This window comes from Neomonachus schauinslandi, chromosome 3 (genome assembly GCF_002201575.2).
Source record: "Neomonachus schauinslandi chromosome 3, ASM220157v2, whole genome shotgun sequence".
NCBI lineage: Eukaryota > Metazoa > Chordata > Mammalia > Carnivora > Phocidae > Neomonachus > Neomonachus schauinslandi.
Window position 1 is genome coordinate 15,613,881 of NC_058405.1, and position 11,020 is coordinate 15,624,900.

General features: G+C 52.5%; 1 protein-coding gene across 2 annotated transcripts; it reads left to right on the forward strand.

Moving 5' to 3' along the window:
- The first annotated feature begins 264 nt into the window (after positions 1 to 264).
- Positions 265 to 2,705, forward strand: SOX21 (SRY-box transcription factor 21). 2 transcript variants are annotated; one of them, XM_044913142.1, is made up of 2 exons: positions 265 to 683; positions 765 to 2,705. In XM_044913142.1, the coding sequence occupies exons 1-2, from the start codon at positions 309 to 311 to the stop codon at positions 1,137 to 1,139; spliced, it is 750 nt and encodes a 249-aa protein (XP_044769077.1). In that variant the 5' UTR covers positions 265 to 308; the 3' UTR covers positions 1,140 to 2,705. The 2 variants fall into 2 exon arrangements, with proteins under 2 accessions (XP_044769077.1, XP_021551643.1); XM_021695968.2 differs by having other exon boundaries at positions 265 to 2,705.
- The last annotated feature ends 8,315 nt before the right edge of the window (positions 2,706 to 11,020 follow it).

The window sequence follows — 11,020 nt, forward strand, 5'->3', positions numbered from 1 at the left end:
ACCAAAGGGCAAACTGTCACCGTGGGGTGGGGGCACCGCCGAGAAGTTCCTGTGCCCCCGAGAGGATTTTCCCGGGCGATCGGCGGGAGAGACCAGGGAGGCCCGGGGCGCGGCGCGGCCCTGGGCTCGGCCCCCAGCCCCCTCTTCCCGGGCGGGAGCGACGCCGGGGCGCGAAGTGGGGCGCGGCGAGCGCGGGCAGGCCGAACGGGTCCCCGCGGACAGCCAACATTGATTTCCTCCGGGCGGAGGGCGACGGCCCGGGCGGCGGCGGCGGCGGCGGCGGGCTGCAGCCGCGCCACGGCGAGAGCATGTCCAAGCCGGTGGACCACGTCAAGCGGCCCATGAACGCCTTCATGGTGTGGTCACGGGCTCAGCGGCGCAAGATGGCCCAGGAAAACCCCAAGATGCACAACTCAGAGATCAGCAAGCGCCTGGGCGCCGAGTGGAAGCTGCTCACCGAGTCGGAGAAGCGGCCGTTCATCGACGAGGCGAAGCGTCTGCGCGCCATGCACATGAAGGAGCACCCCGACTACAAGTACCGGCCGCGGCGCAAGCCCAAGACGCTGCTCAAGAAGGACAAGTTCGCCTTCCCGGTGCCCTACGGCCTGGGTGGCGTGGCCGACGCCGAGCACCCGGCGCTCAAGGCGGGCGCCGGGCTGCACGCGGGCGCCGGCGGCGGCCTGGTGCCTGAATCGCTGCTCGCCAATCCCGAGAAGGCGGCCGCCGCCGCAGCCGCCGCCGCCGCACGCGTCTTCTTCCCGCAGTCGGCCGCCGCCGCCGCCGCCGCCGCCGCCGCCGCCGCCGCCGGCAGTCCCTACTCGCTACTCGACTTGGGCTCCAAGATGGCAGAGATCTCGTCGTCGTCGTCCGGCCTCCCGTACGCGTCGTCGCTGGGCTACCCGACCGCGGGCGCCGGCGCCTTCCACGGCGCGGCGGCGGCGGCTGCAGCGGCGGCCGCGGCCGCCGGGGGGCACACGCACTCGCACCCCAGCCCGGGCAACCCGGGCTACATGATCCCGTGCAACTGCAGCGCGTGGCCCAGCCCCGGGCTGCAGCCGCCGCTCGCCTACATCCTGCTGCCGGGCATGGGCAAGCCTCAGCTGGACCCCTACCCCGCGGCCTACGCCGCCGCGCTATGACCCCGCGGGGCCGCCTCGCGAGGACCGCTGTGCACACGTGTACATATGTATAGGTACGAGCTCCGCGGCCGCCCCGTGCGCCCTCCCGCGACGGGGGCCCCGGTTTGTATGTACAGAAGATGTATAGGAGCAGGCAGAGGCAGAGATGCCAGTCGGGGCGCGAGTGGCAGAGCGCGCGAGTGCTGGGCGAGTGTGCGTGTGGATTCACAGGATCATTTCAGACCCGCACTGCGGCAGCCCACTTTAGGGAGGGCGGCCGGATCCGACAGCAGTTGATGTTTGCTTTGCACTTCGGAACCTGTTGCGTTTTGGCCCACAGAGGTGGAGGAGTAACTTTTTGACATGTTGGGCTTTGCAGTTTTGTTTGTTGGAAGTTAATTGTCGGTTTTGTTTTTGCTTCTCATTATCTTTTTTTCTCCCCCCTCCTGGTCTGTGTCGCAGGCACTCTGTTCAAGTGTTAGGTCTGAAATGGCTGGCACAAGGGAAAAGCTGATCTGTGTCACTAGGTTCTCAGAGCGAGATGGCTCTGAGCGGCCTTGCTCCCTATTTGTACTATTTGACTTTGCAAATCTCTGTTCTCTCAAGCAGAACTCACAGACCGGATCCATTCTTGACCAGTGACCGGCTCGAATCTGGCCTTTTGTATGTGAGATGATCACGCTTTCTTTTGTTTATCACGTCATATGCAAATGAGAGCAAGAGCTCTTAAGAGCAAGGAATGCAAACAGGAAATAAGCGCGAGATGAAAAGTTGTCAATTGGATTTTATCCTTTAGGGAAAAAAAACCAAAACTGGTAACTCTCCCTGAGTCCACTTGCTTGGATTTCTGACACAGTTTACAGAAAGATAAAAGGCACTGTTCCTATTTTCCCTTTATGGCTGAGTTCACCTTAAGATTGTAAATGTGTCTATGTCCGTGAAAACATGGAGTCTGAAAATGTGTTATTTGCGTTGCCCTAAATTTGAGTCGGTTTTAGACTCTAAAGCATTTTGAGCGAATGTCAAAGTTAAGTTTTTAAAAATTGCGGGGCTATTTCAGAATCGCAATTTTATCTAAGATTAAATCAGACTTTTTCGTCTGAGTGGTAATGATATATTTATTATTTAGCAAAACTGAAAAAAAACAGAATTGTTTGACAGATGTCTCTGATTTTCAGCTAGCATTTCTTCACCAACCTTAACCGCTTAAATGTGTTTTGGAGTTCCCTCCCTAATTAGCTTATTTTTTAGATTACCTGCAATTCATTTGCAAATTATGATAAAACACATTTTAGAGAAAAGAACCTCAATTATAGCTTTTTGTTTCTTTTTAAATGTATATATTTTGACTAATGTTTGTGAATGAAGTTGGCTAACATGTATTTAGTTTCATTTTGACTTTATGTAATATAAAGTTTTAAAAAGTTTAAGTATTGGTTTTAACCTTTATGTGTAAATGGTTTTCTTGTGTGATCTTCTAATTTAATATTAGACGTCTAAACTATATCTGTAAATTAGAATCCGACTATCACTCTGTTCATTTTTTTTGAACAAAGAGTTTAAATAAAGCCTGAACCAGGGAAAAGAGAAAATCCTCTATTTCTTGTTGAGTTCCTAACAAGATTTTTATCTGAATTGCCCTTACGTGCCTGGTCCAGGTGAAGTGTAAGGTATCCTCCAAAGGCAGCCTTTGTTTCACTTTTGAATAGATTTACTAGGAAATCTAAATCAAGCCATTGTTATTCAGAGCCAAAAACCTGATTTATCACATTTTTAATCATGAATAGGAAAGAAGATAAAAAAAAAACCCAAGTAGTTGTATTATCTTGGGGGGGAAAAAAAGGGCATTCATGAACCAGTAGAACAGAGCCCATTGAAAACATCCAGACCGTTCAAAGCATTTCACGAGTTTCCAGTAACATTTTAAGAGAGGAAAGTTGTCTGACCACTTGATCTTGTTAGTGGGAGAGCCCCACCACTTAAGTCAGTGTAATGTGTTCACGTATCTTTGGTATATTCCTTGTTTACACCTTAAGATTTTATTTGGAAAGCTAATCACACTGCTAACGATGATGTACAACTTTTGGCCTCTTTAGGGCTTTATTCTGTCATACTAAATGGCATTAAAATATAATTATTACAAATTCTGCAGGAGAGGGTTGAATTTCCAGGGCTAGACAAGTTTTCACATAAAGGATTTTCATTTTAGAAAGGAGATGACAGGGCACCAGGAAGACTATCAGAGAAAAAAAAAATTAACCGTAGGAAGATCTTGATTTTCTGCCTACCGAGATAGAAATTCTCAAGATACAGGACTCAACTAGTCCTAAACTAGTTTCCCCATTGACAGAGACCATCTCTGAGAGCTGCACGTCTTTATAAGTGACCCAACTCTTTAAAGTCATTGTTTTCCCCCAACGGAATAATATTTTAAAAACCATGAAAAGTTTTGGAAATGTGAGAAATAGGCTCTGCTGGTTTGACCCTGATTCACTAATTAAAACGATCCCTCTCCTGTTATTCCCTGAGCTCCTTGCAATATTATAAGTTAATTCATATGGTTCTGAGCGATTATGCAAAACTAATTTGGACTGTCCAGGGGTAATTATCCCTGACACGGTTAATTAAATCCTTTCAAGGCTTCGTCTTTCCCTTTTGTAGCAGCCCATCACTTCTCAACACGGAACTTCCTGCGGCTTGCTGGAAATCACCCCAGCCCTAAATCTTAGTTACCTCCCTGAGCCTTCCAGCTCGGCCCCACCGGCCCGAAGATTCCCCGCCCCCTCCCACCCCCTCCCTTTTTCCCAAAGATCAGCGCTTTCTGAGAGCAACGCTCCGGAGTGTTGATGAATAAGAAGAGGACTAGAAAGATGAGTAAGGGGAGGGGGAAAGCTGCCGGGGGTGCGCACACAGGGTCACGTCGCCAACAGATTGTGAGGCTGTTTGGTTGTTTGAGTATGCCCACAGCCCCCCAGGGGTGACTAGTTTATCACCCCTTCGACTCCGGTGTTCTTGCCAACAAGGTGCGTCTGGAGAAAGCCTCCCTCCAAGTTAGACTGTGCAGAAGTAAGTGGGAGCGACTCTAGGGCAAGAGCGTGGAGAAGGAACTAGGTGTGTGTGTAGAAGTCTGAAAGTGGCCCACAAATGCACAGCTGGGACTAGGCAAAGAGCTGATGCGGGCTTGAGGTCTCTCTATCTCTCTCTACCGCTCTGTCTCTATCTCTCTCTTTCTTCTCTCCTCCCTCCCTCTCTCTCTTACTTTCCTCCCTTCTTACATTTTCCTTTTTTAAGATTTAAAAAATCCACGACGACATTTTTTAGGTAGTCACGGTTGCCCAAAGGCTTTGAACAAGCCTCACATCTGAAGGGCCAGGCGTGTTGCTTTCAGCCTTTGCGCAAACAGGTGGAATTTACTCTGAGCAATAAGAACTGGAGCTGGGGGACGCTGCCGTGCGAGAGATGGCTTCCGGGAAGCAGTGGAGCTGGCCGCTATTGTCACTTCTTTTGACAATTTCCTCCCCCTCTGCTCCCCCCTCCCCGCCCACCGCAAGAAACAAGAACAAAACAGCGCCGGTCTCCCTCTCACCCCCCGACCCCGGGCGGCCTCCGCGAGGGGCGCAGAAGATGGAGAGATGATCCGACCGTCTTCCCGGAGCAGATAGGGACCGGCGCGCCAGCCAATCAGAGTGCGGCTCGGCGCGGTCGCTCCCCGCCGCCGCCCCCTGCGGGCGAGGGAAGTTCCCCGCAATTCGCCCGCCCCCAGTGTCGGTGTCTTTCTTGCGCCCACAGCCCAGCGAAGGCAGAGAGAGCGCCGTCCAAACTTTATTAATCTCTCCCCCGTTCTTTCTCCCTCAGCCCGGTGCATCTCAAAGGTCAGCCCTCTTCTTTTAAAAGACTGATATTATTAATTCACTGACACCCCCCCCTTTCTTTTTTCTCTCTTGCAGGGGGAGAAAAGGGGGAAAATCGTGAAAGAGCTTTTTTTCTTCCCCCCTCCATCCTTTTTTTTTTTTTTTTTTGTCCTTCAGTGGGAGCGTTTAGACAGTCGAGGAGGTTTTGTCCGGGAACAAAACGCAGGGTTGGGAGGTTTTGTGAGAGTGTTGTTTGTTGAAGTGGACCTAAGAAAAAGCGGCGGCTTTCTCCTCATTGTGAAGAAACCAATCAGTGGTATTTGGAAAACTGTTAGCATTGTGCACTTCTTCTGTGTCCATTGTGAGGCGTTTCTTTTCACAAGGTTTTTTTTTCAGCCGATCCAGCTGGCCGGAATGAATAGCGGTGCAATGTGTACACGCTTTGTCCCTCCGGCCTTCAAGTAGCCCCCATTGAATAGACTAAGTTGACACTGCGTGACAGTGAAACAACATAATAAAAAATACATGAGCCCCTGAATAGGAGCAGGCGCATAAATAAATAAAATGGGTGACCAAAACTGGATAAACTGAATGACAAAACGGTGAAAGGGGAACAAAAAGATATTTAACACGCTAGATTAGCATTAGAATGCGATCTACAAGGCAGAACAATTGATGAATAGGTTTACCGGCCAAGAAAGAAATGGACTAAATGCCCTTTGAATAGATATGCTTTTTGCAAGGGCTTTGAATAGATATGCTTTTTGCAAGGGTTGAATGGGAAAAGGTAAAGATGAAGCTATGCAAATGAGCGGGGGAACTTTTTATATATATTCTTTAAACACACACACACACACACACACACTGCGGGAGGAGAGTGCTGCCTCGGGATGTTTATAGAAGCAATAATTGCCATTATTAGCATTGTCTGCAGCAGATAGAAATTGAACAGGTTGGGATAATATAGGGTAGCAGTAATTATTCTTCTAATTAATGGTGCTTTGGTACTTGAAAAAAGAAAAAAGGAAAGGAGAAGTAAAAGTTATGCAGAAGTTATGTTTCCTTGTGTCCGTTTGCCCAGCGTTGGAATCTGTAGAGCAGCAAGCCTGGCGATTCCAAGATGCCTGCTGATCGTAGAACATTTCAGGGAGCCAATCCTTCGGCTCTGGGTTTGGGGCCTGATTTCCATTTATGCTGCGTTTTTGAGGGTCAAATACGGTGTCTGGTATCTGGTAGGTGCCGAATGAAGAGTTGTGGAATGAATCAATACAAATTTAATGCGGGAAACCGGGCCTCCTATGGATGCAGCGGGGAGGGAGAATACCAAGGCCGATTTGCCTTTCACCGCCCCCTGCCACCCCCGCCCCCTATCTCGGCGAGGGGAGTGGTCCGGGAGGGAAGATCGCCCCCACTTTTCTGAGGGTTCTTTCTTTGTCCATCTGGGCCGCTGGAAAAGATATAAAAACCAAACAGGCGATGAACAAGTCCTGCCCCCCCATTCCATCTCTGTCCTCACCCCTAAATCCACCCCAAAGGCAGAGCCTTTGAGGAGCCCCACCTGGCTGTGTAGAAACGTTGTACCCACCCGTTTAAAGAATTTGAATACACTTAAAGCTTGGCTTTCTCTCCGTTTTCTCCCCTTACCCCGCCCCGTTTCCCTTCCTGTCTCCATGTCTTTGACCCAATTCCACAGGACTGGGGAACCTCCCGGCTGCAATTGCCGGCGGAGGCAGGGCGCGAACCCGCCGAGATCTGGGCTGTCCTTGGATTTCCTGTGCTGCCCCGGAGGCGGGCGTCCTCAGGGGCCTTTACAGCCAACGAAGTCAATTATTTTCGATGGTTGACCACCAGGCCTGCCGGGCCGCTGGGCCACCCAGCCGTCGAGCTTTCCAGTCGCTTTCTGAATTGCCTAACTTAAATGAATAATGCAAATTACAGACCGCGGAGCTGACAGGTCCCGCGGACTCGCAGAAGCTCCGAGGGCGCTCGGAGCAGTAGCGCTCCCAACCTCCCCGACGGCTGGCGGGAAACTGGGTTCTGAGAAGCAGTGACAACTGCTTCTGAATTGTGGTGACAAAAGGCGCGGCGGGGGTGGGGGAGTGGAATCCCAAACTCTAAAAGCAGTGGGGGTTTCCCCCCTTCTTCTTTTTAAAGAAGCAATTGAGCCTTACCAAGCGACGGGGGCCGCGCGGAAGCCTCGCATATTTTAAACTGTAACCCGAGACTTCGCGGTTTCAGCTTCGCTTAAAACATGCAAATTCTTAGAAACTGAAATCTGAAAAACTTGCGGAGAGCTCTATCCGGGATAAACCCGTTGGAAGTCACTTTGAGGTGATAAAATTCACAGCGATTGGGGTGATGGGCATTTGTGCGGGAGGCAGCGACCTGTTGGATTGGGTTTCCAGGTTCAAGGTGGCCGCTGGGCCTTTGGCGACCTCCTGGACGCAAAGCAGGGAAGTGGTATCTACAAGGCAACCCGCGAAGACGTCTTCGCTTTTGTGACCCCCTAGCGCGCCGTCCCTCTCCCCACCCCAGCCCCTCACTGAACGCTTTGTCAGGTAGACTCCAACACCCTTGCTGCGGCCGCCCCGTCGTTCACACTTGACCGGAGGAAATAAAATCAGCTTTGGCTTTTTAATTCCTTTTGAAGATGTTTCCACCTGATTTATACCTCTTTGGGGCTCCTCGCTTGATTGGGGGAGGGGTTATTTAGGGACTTTTTGCAAACAGCAGAAGTTAAGGTACTAATTGTAAACAACCCGTTGCTCTCTTTGAATGTATTTATTATCATATTAGCAGAGCACTTGGAGACACACGGCCTATTACTCATTTCGAGCCTCTAGGCAAAGAATTCTCCTACTGAGATCGACCAGTAAAACCAGATTTCTTGGGGGAAATTACGAGGACGTCTTCAGACTCTCTTCACGGAATTTTATTACTGGATTGTCAATTTCACTTGAGCACCCTCCTCCCTACTCAGCCCAGCCTTAGTATTTTATTTCGGGATCACCCCAAGGTAATTAGCCACTCGCAGAAAGCTTGAAATCTCAAAAGGAGAGGCGCAGCCTCGGATAACAGAGACCAAGTGAGGCTTTTCAGATGGGTTGCCTACACTGGGGCTACCTTTTTCATGACGTCAGGAGTGGAGAGAAGTCTTTGCAGAAGAGGGAATGCCTTTAAAAGGACTCTCAGGAACCCAGGGTGTGTGTGACGGGGCGGGGGCGGGGGGGCGGCTCAGAGTTGGGGGGAAAGCAAGCTTCCTAGAATGTCACCGCCTGGACATCGCAGGAGCTCAGCCTCTCCTCCTTAGAGTTCCCCGCAAGTACTGCCACTGAGTTTGGGGAACTTTATAGCGCTTTCCCCATTTGCCCATTTCACATCCAAAAGTTTGTGCGTGGGAGCGCGCGTGCACACACACACACACACACACCTGGTTTGGAGCGAACCCCGCTTTATTTACCACCATATTGTAAAGCCTGGGTTTGGGAACAGCAGCGGAGGGTCCGACAAACTGGAAATCTATGCGGGCGTGTATCAAGAGGCGGAGGAAATTGCATGGAATTATGGCCGCGCTCAAACACACGGGAAATCTGCCCAACAACGTTTTCGTGCGCGCTCCCCCTCACTCTCTCCTACTTCGCTGAAGTTTTGGTAAGCGTGTTTGCTTTAATCTGGATCACCTGAATGATGGCCTACATGGACTCACTCTGCCTGTATGCAGCGGCTCAGTGAGGAGGAATGAGAAAATGCAGGTAGAGCCTGGGAGAGGAGATGGAGAACCTTTCCAGGGAGGCAGTAGGAAAAGTGGGTGCTGAGGGAAACGGAAGGAAAAGGGAGGATAAAAGAAAAAAGAAAATCAGGACAGGAAAGATAATAGAACAAGCGCACCACTGACACTCCCTCTTGCCTTCAGGTTCAACACCTGGGAAAGGTGCTGCCGAGGGCAGGTGAGGGATAGGACGTGCCAAACAGCAGGAGGAGGCGGAGAACCCCAGACTTCCAGACGCCCCCCAACCCTGACTCCTCTGCGAGGTCCCTGCGGGTTCAGCCGCATCTGAGAAGAGCAGCCCGTTGGGGAGGGCGGGAGTGGGAAGCGATGATCATGCAGGCTCTGACAGGTTCCGCATGGAACTGAGGGATCCAGAAGCGAGGGAAGGCCCTGAAAGTCCCCCCCACCCCAGTCCCTGTAACGCCTTGCTCTGTGGCTGGAGCCACATTAGAAAGCGGAGTCTCTGGAATTGGGGCCAGCCTGTCCTCCACAAGTTTAATCCCTGCAGACCCACAGTGGAAAACACATTATGTGCTGCCTGAAACTTATTTAGGAAAAATAAATCACAATTATGGTAGAACTCTAGAAGAGGGGTCGGTAGCAATCGTGGTACTGTGGCGATAAAGCTCTTGTTTCTTCCTGGGAAATCTGCCCTGGTGGCCCTGTAGGACAGCCTGGGAGCTCTTCCCAGCTTCCGGGCGTGAGCCTGGGGGCATAAATAAGGCCCTTAGCTAATCGCCCCAATCCTGCTTTTCAGCCACCTCCCCACTTCGGGCCGCTTGGGGACGCGGCTGCGGGACAAAGGCGCCGGCTGCTTTGCTCCAGACCAAGGCTTCTTTGCGCTTCTAGAGCCCAAGCCCAAGTTGCTGTTCTGCCTTTTCAGGGACTCGGTGTTCCCCTGCAAACCTAGACTTGAGTAAGTAGTTAGAGCGGTTGATGAATATGTATTCGAACGGGCTGTTTAAGGCTGCGTGAATAAACATGAGCCCGCGGTGGCAGCGCCCACCCGCTCCCTTTCACCTCTCTGGGGCGCGGGGAGCCGGAACCGGCGAGTCTCGCATTCCTGATACGGCGGGGATCGTGGGTCGGCTGGAGCAGCGCTGGGTCTCTCTGAGCCCCCACACCCGGCTACACACCCTTCCCGACCTGGCTGCCCGAGCGCACGGCGGGTGGCACAGATGCGCATGCACCCACTCCCCGGGTTCTTTGGACACCGTTGCCTTTCTAGAAAGCTGCCCTGACTTGTGTTACTGAGGTGCAGACTTTTCGCACCTGGAGGTGCTGGTGGTGGGGGGTGCTCTTCTCCCTCTCCAAATTTGGGGCTAGCATTGCTCAACACGAGTCTCTGCGCAAAACTAGAGAACCCTGAACTTGTCCCCGGGTGTAACGGATGGAGGTCGTGACCCACCTGCGGGAAAGAAAACGTCGAGCGGCGCATTCCAGGGAGGGGACTGCCCTCTCAGAAGGCGTTTGTTTTCTGATGTCTGCGGGCGGAGGGGCGGCCGCGGGGAATAATTACCCACCCACTATACTCCCAAAGCCCCCGCCACCTCCCGCTGGGAAAAGTCGCCCTTGGGCCTCTTTGTCTCCCTGGAGCCAGGGCGTCTTCGTCTTTGGAAGCTGAGCGAAGAAATAACAAAGCTGACTGTAGACGCAGGCCTCGGCGGCTTCACCACCCGCACCAGCCAAAGGCCCCCACGTCTCTGTCTCCTCTCAGGCGCACACTGGGTGACAGGCGTGGGCCGGGCCTGAATCGGGTGCCCATGGCCCCGCAGCGCAGCCCTGGGGCTCAGGAGGAGGCGAGGGCAGAGGCGTGGCTTGCCCCGGGTCCAGGCCCTCGGGGACCAGCGGAGATCCAAGCCTCCTTGGATCTTGAGGCCTCCTTCAAGGCTCAGACTCCCGCAGCTTTGGAAATGCCAGACCCCACTTCGCACCCAGGGCTGCCACTTTCGCCCTCACCTTGCGTGTAAGAGGAGGAAAGTCGGCTTCCGCACCCCCCCCCCGCCCCCCGCCAAGCGCCGGGGACAGTGACCCCTCCCCGCGCAGAGAAGCGCTGGGGGGTGGGAAGCGCTTCGCACCACCAAGAGGCTGGTTTCGGTGGGTGGAAGGAATTCCCGACCCCACCCGGCTAGCGCTTGCCAGAGGTCTAGAGAATGCGGTCCTTGAGATAAAGAGCAGGGTTTGTCTTCCTGCTAAAGCTTTAGGACCAGGTCGAGGCCGAGATTCTACCCAGATCCTACCGCTGGAGGCTTTCTCAAAAAGTGTCCCCTGAAAATAATGAC

Bases quoted from the DNA above. Each gene is read 5' to 3' on its own strand.
- SOX21 (XM_021695968.2), top strand. From the start codon at position 309: ATGTCCAAGCCGGTGGACCACGTCAAGCGGCCCATGAACGCCTTCATG.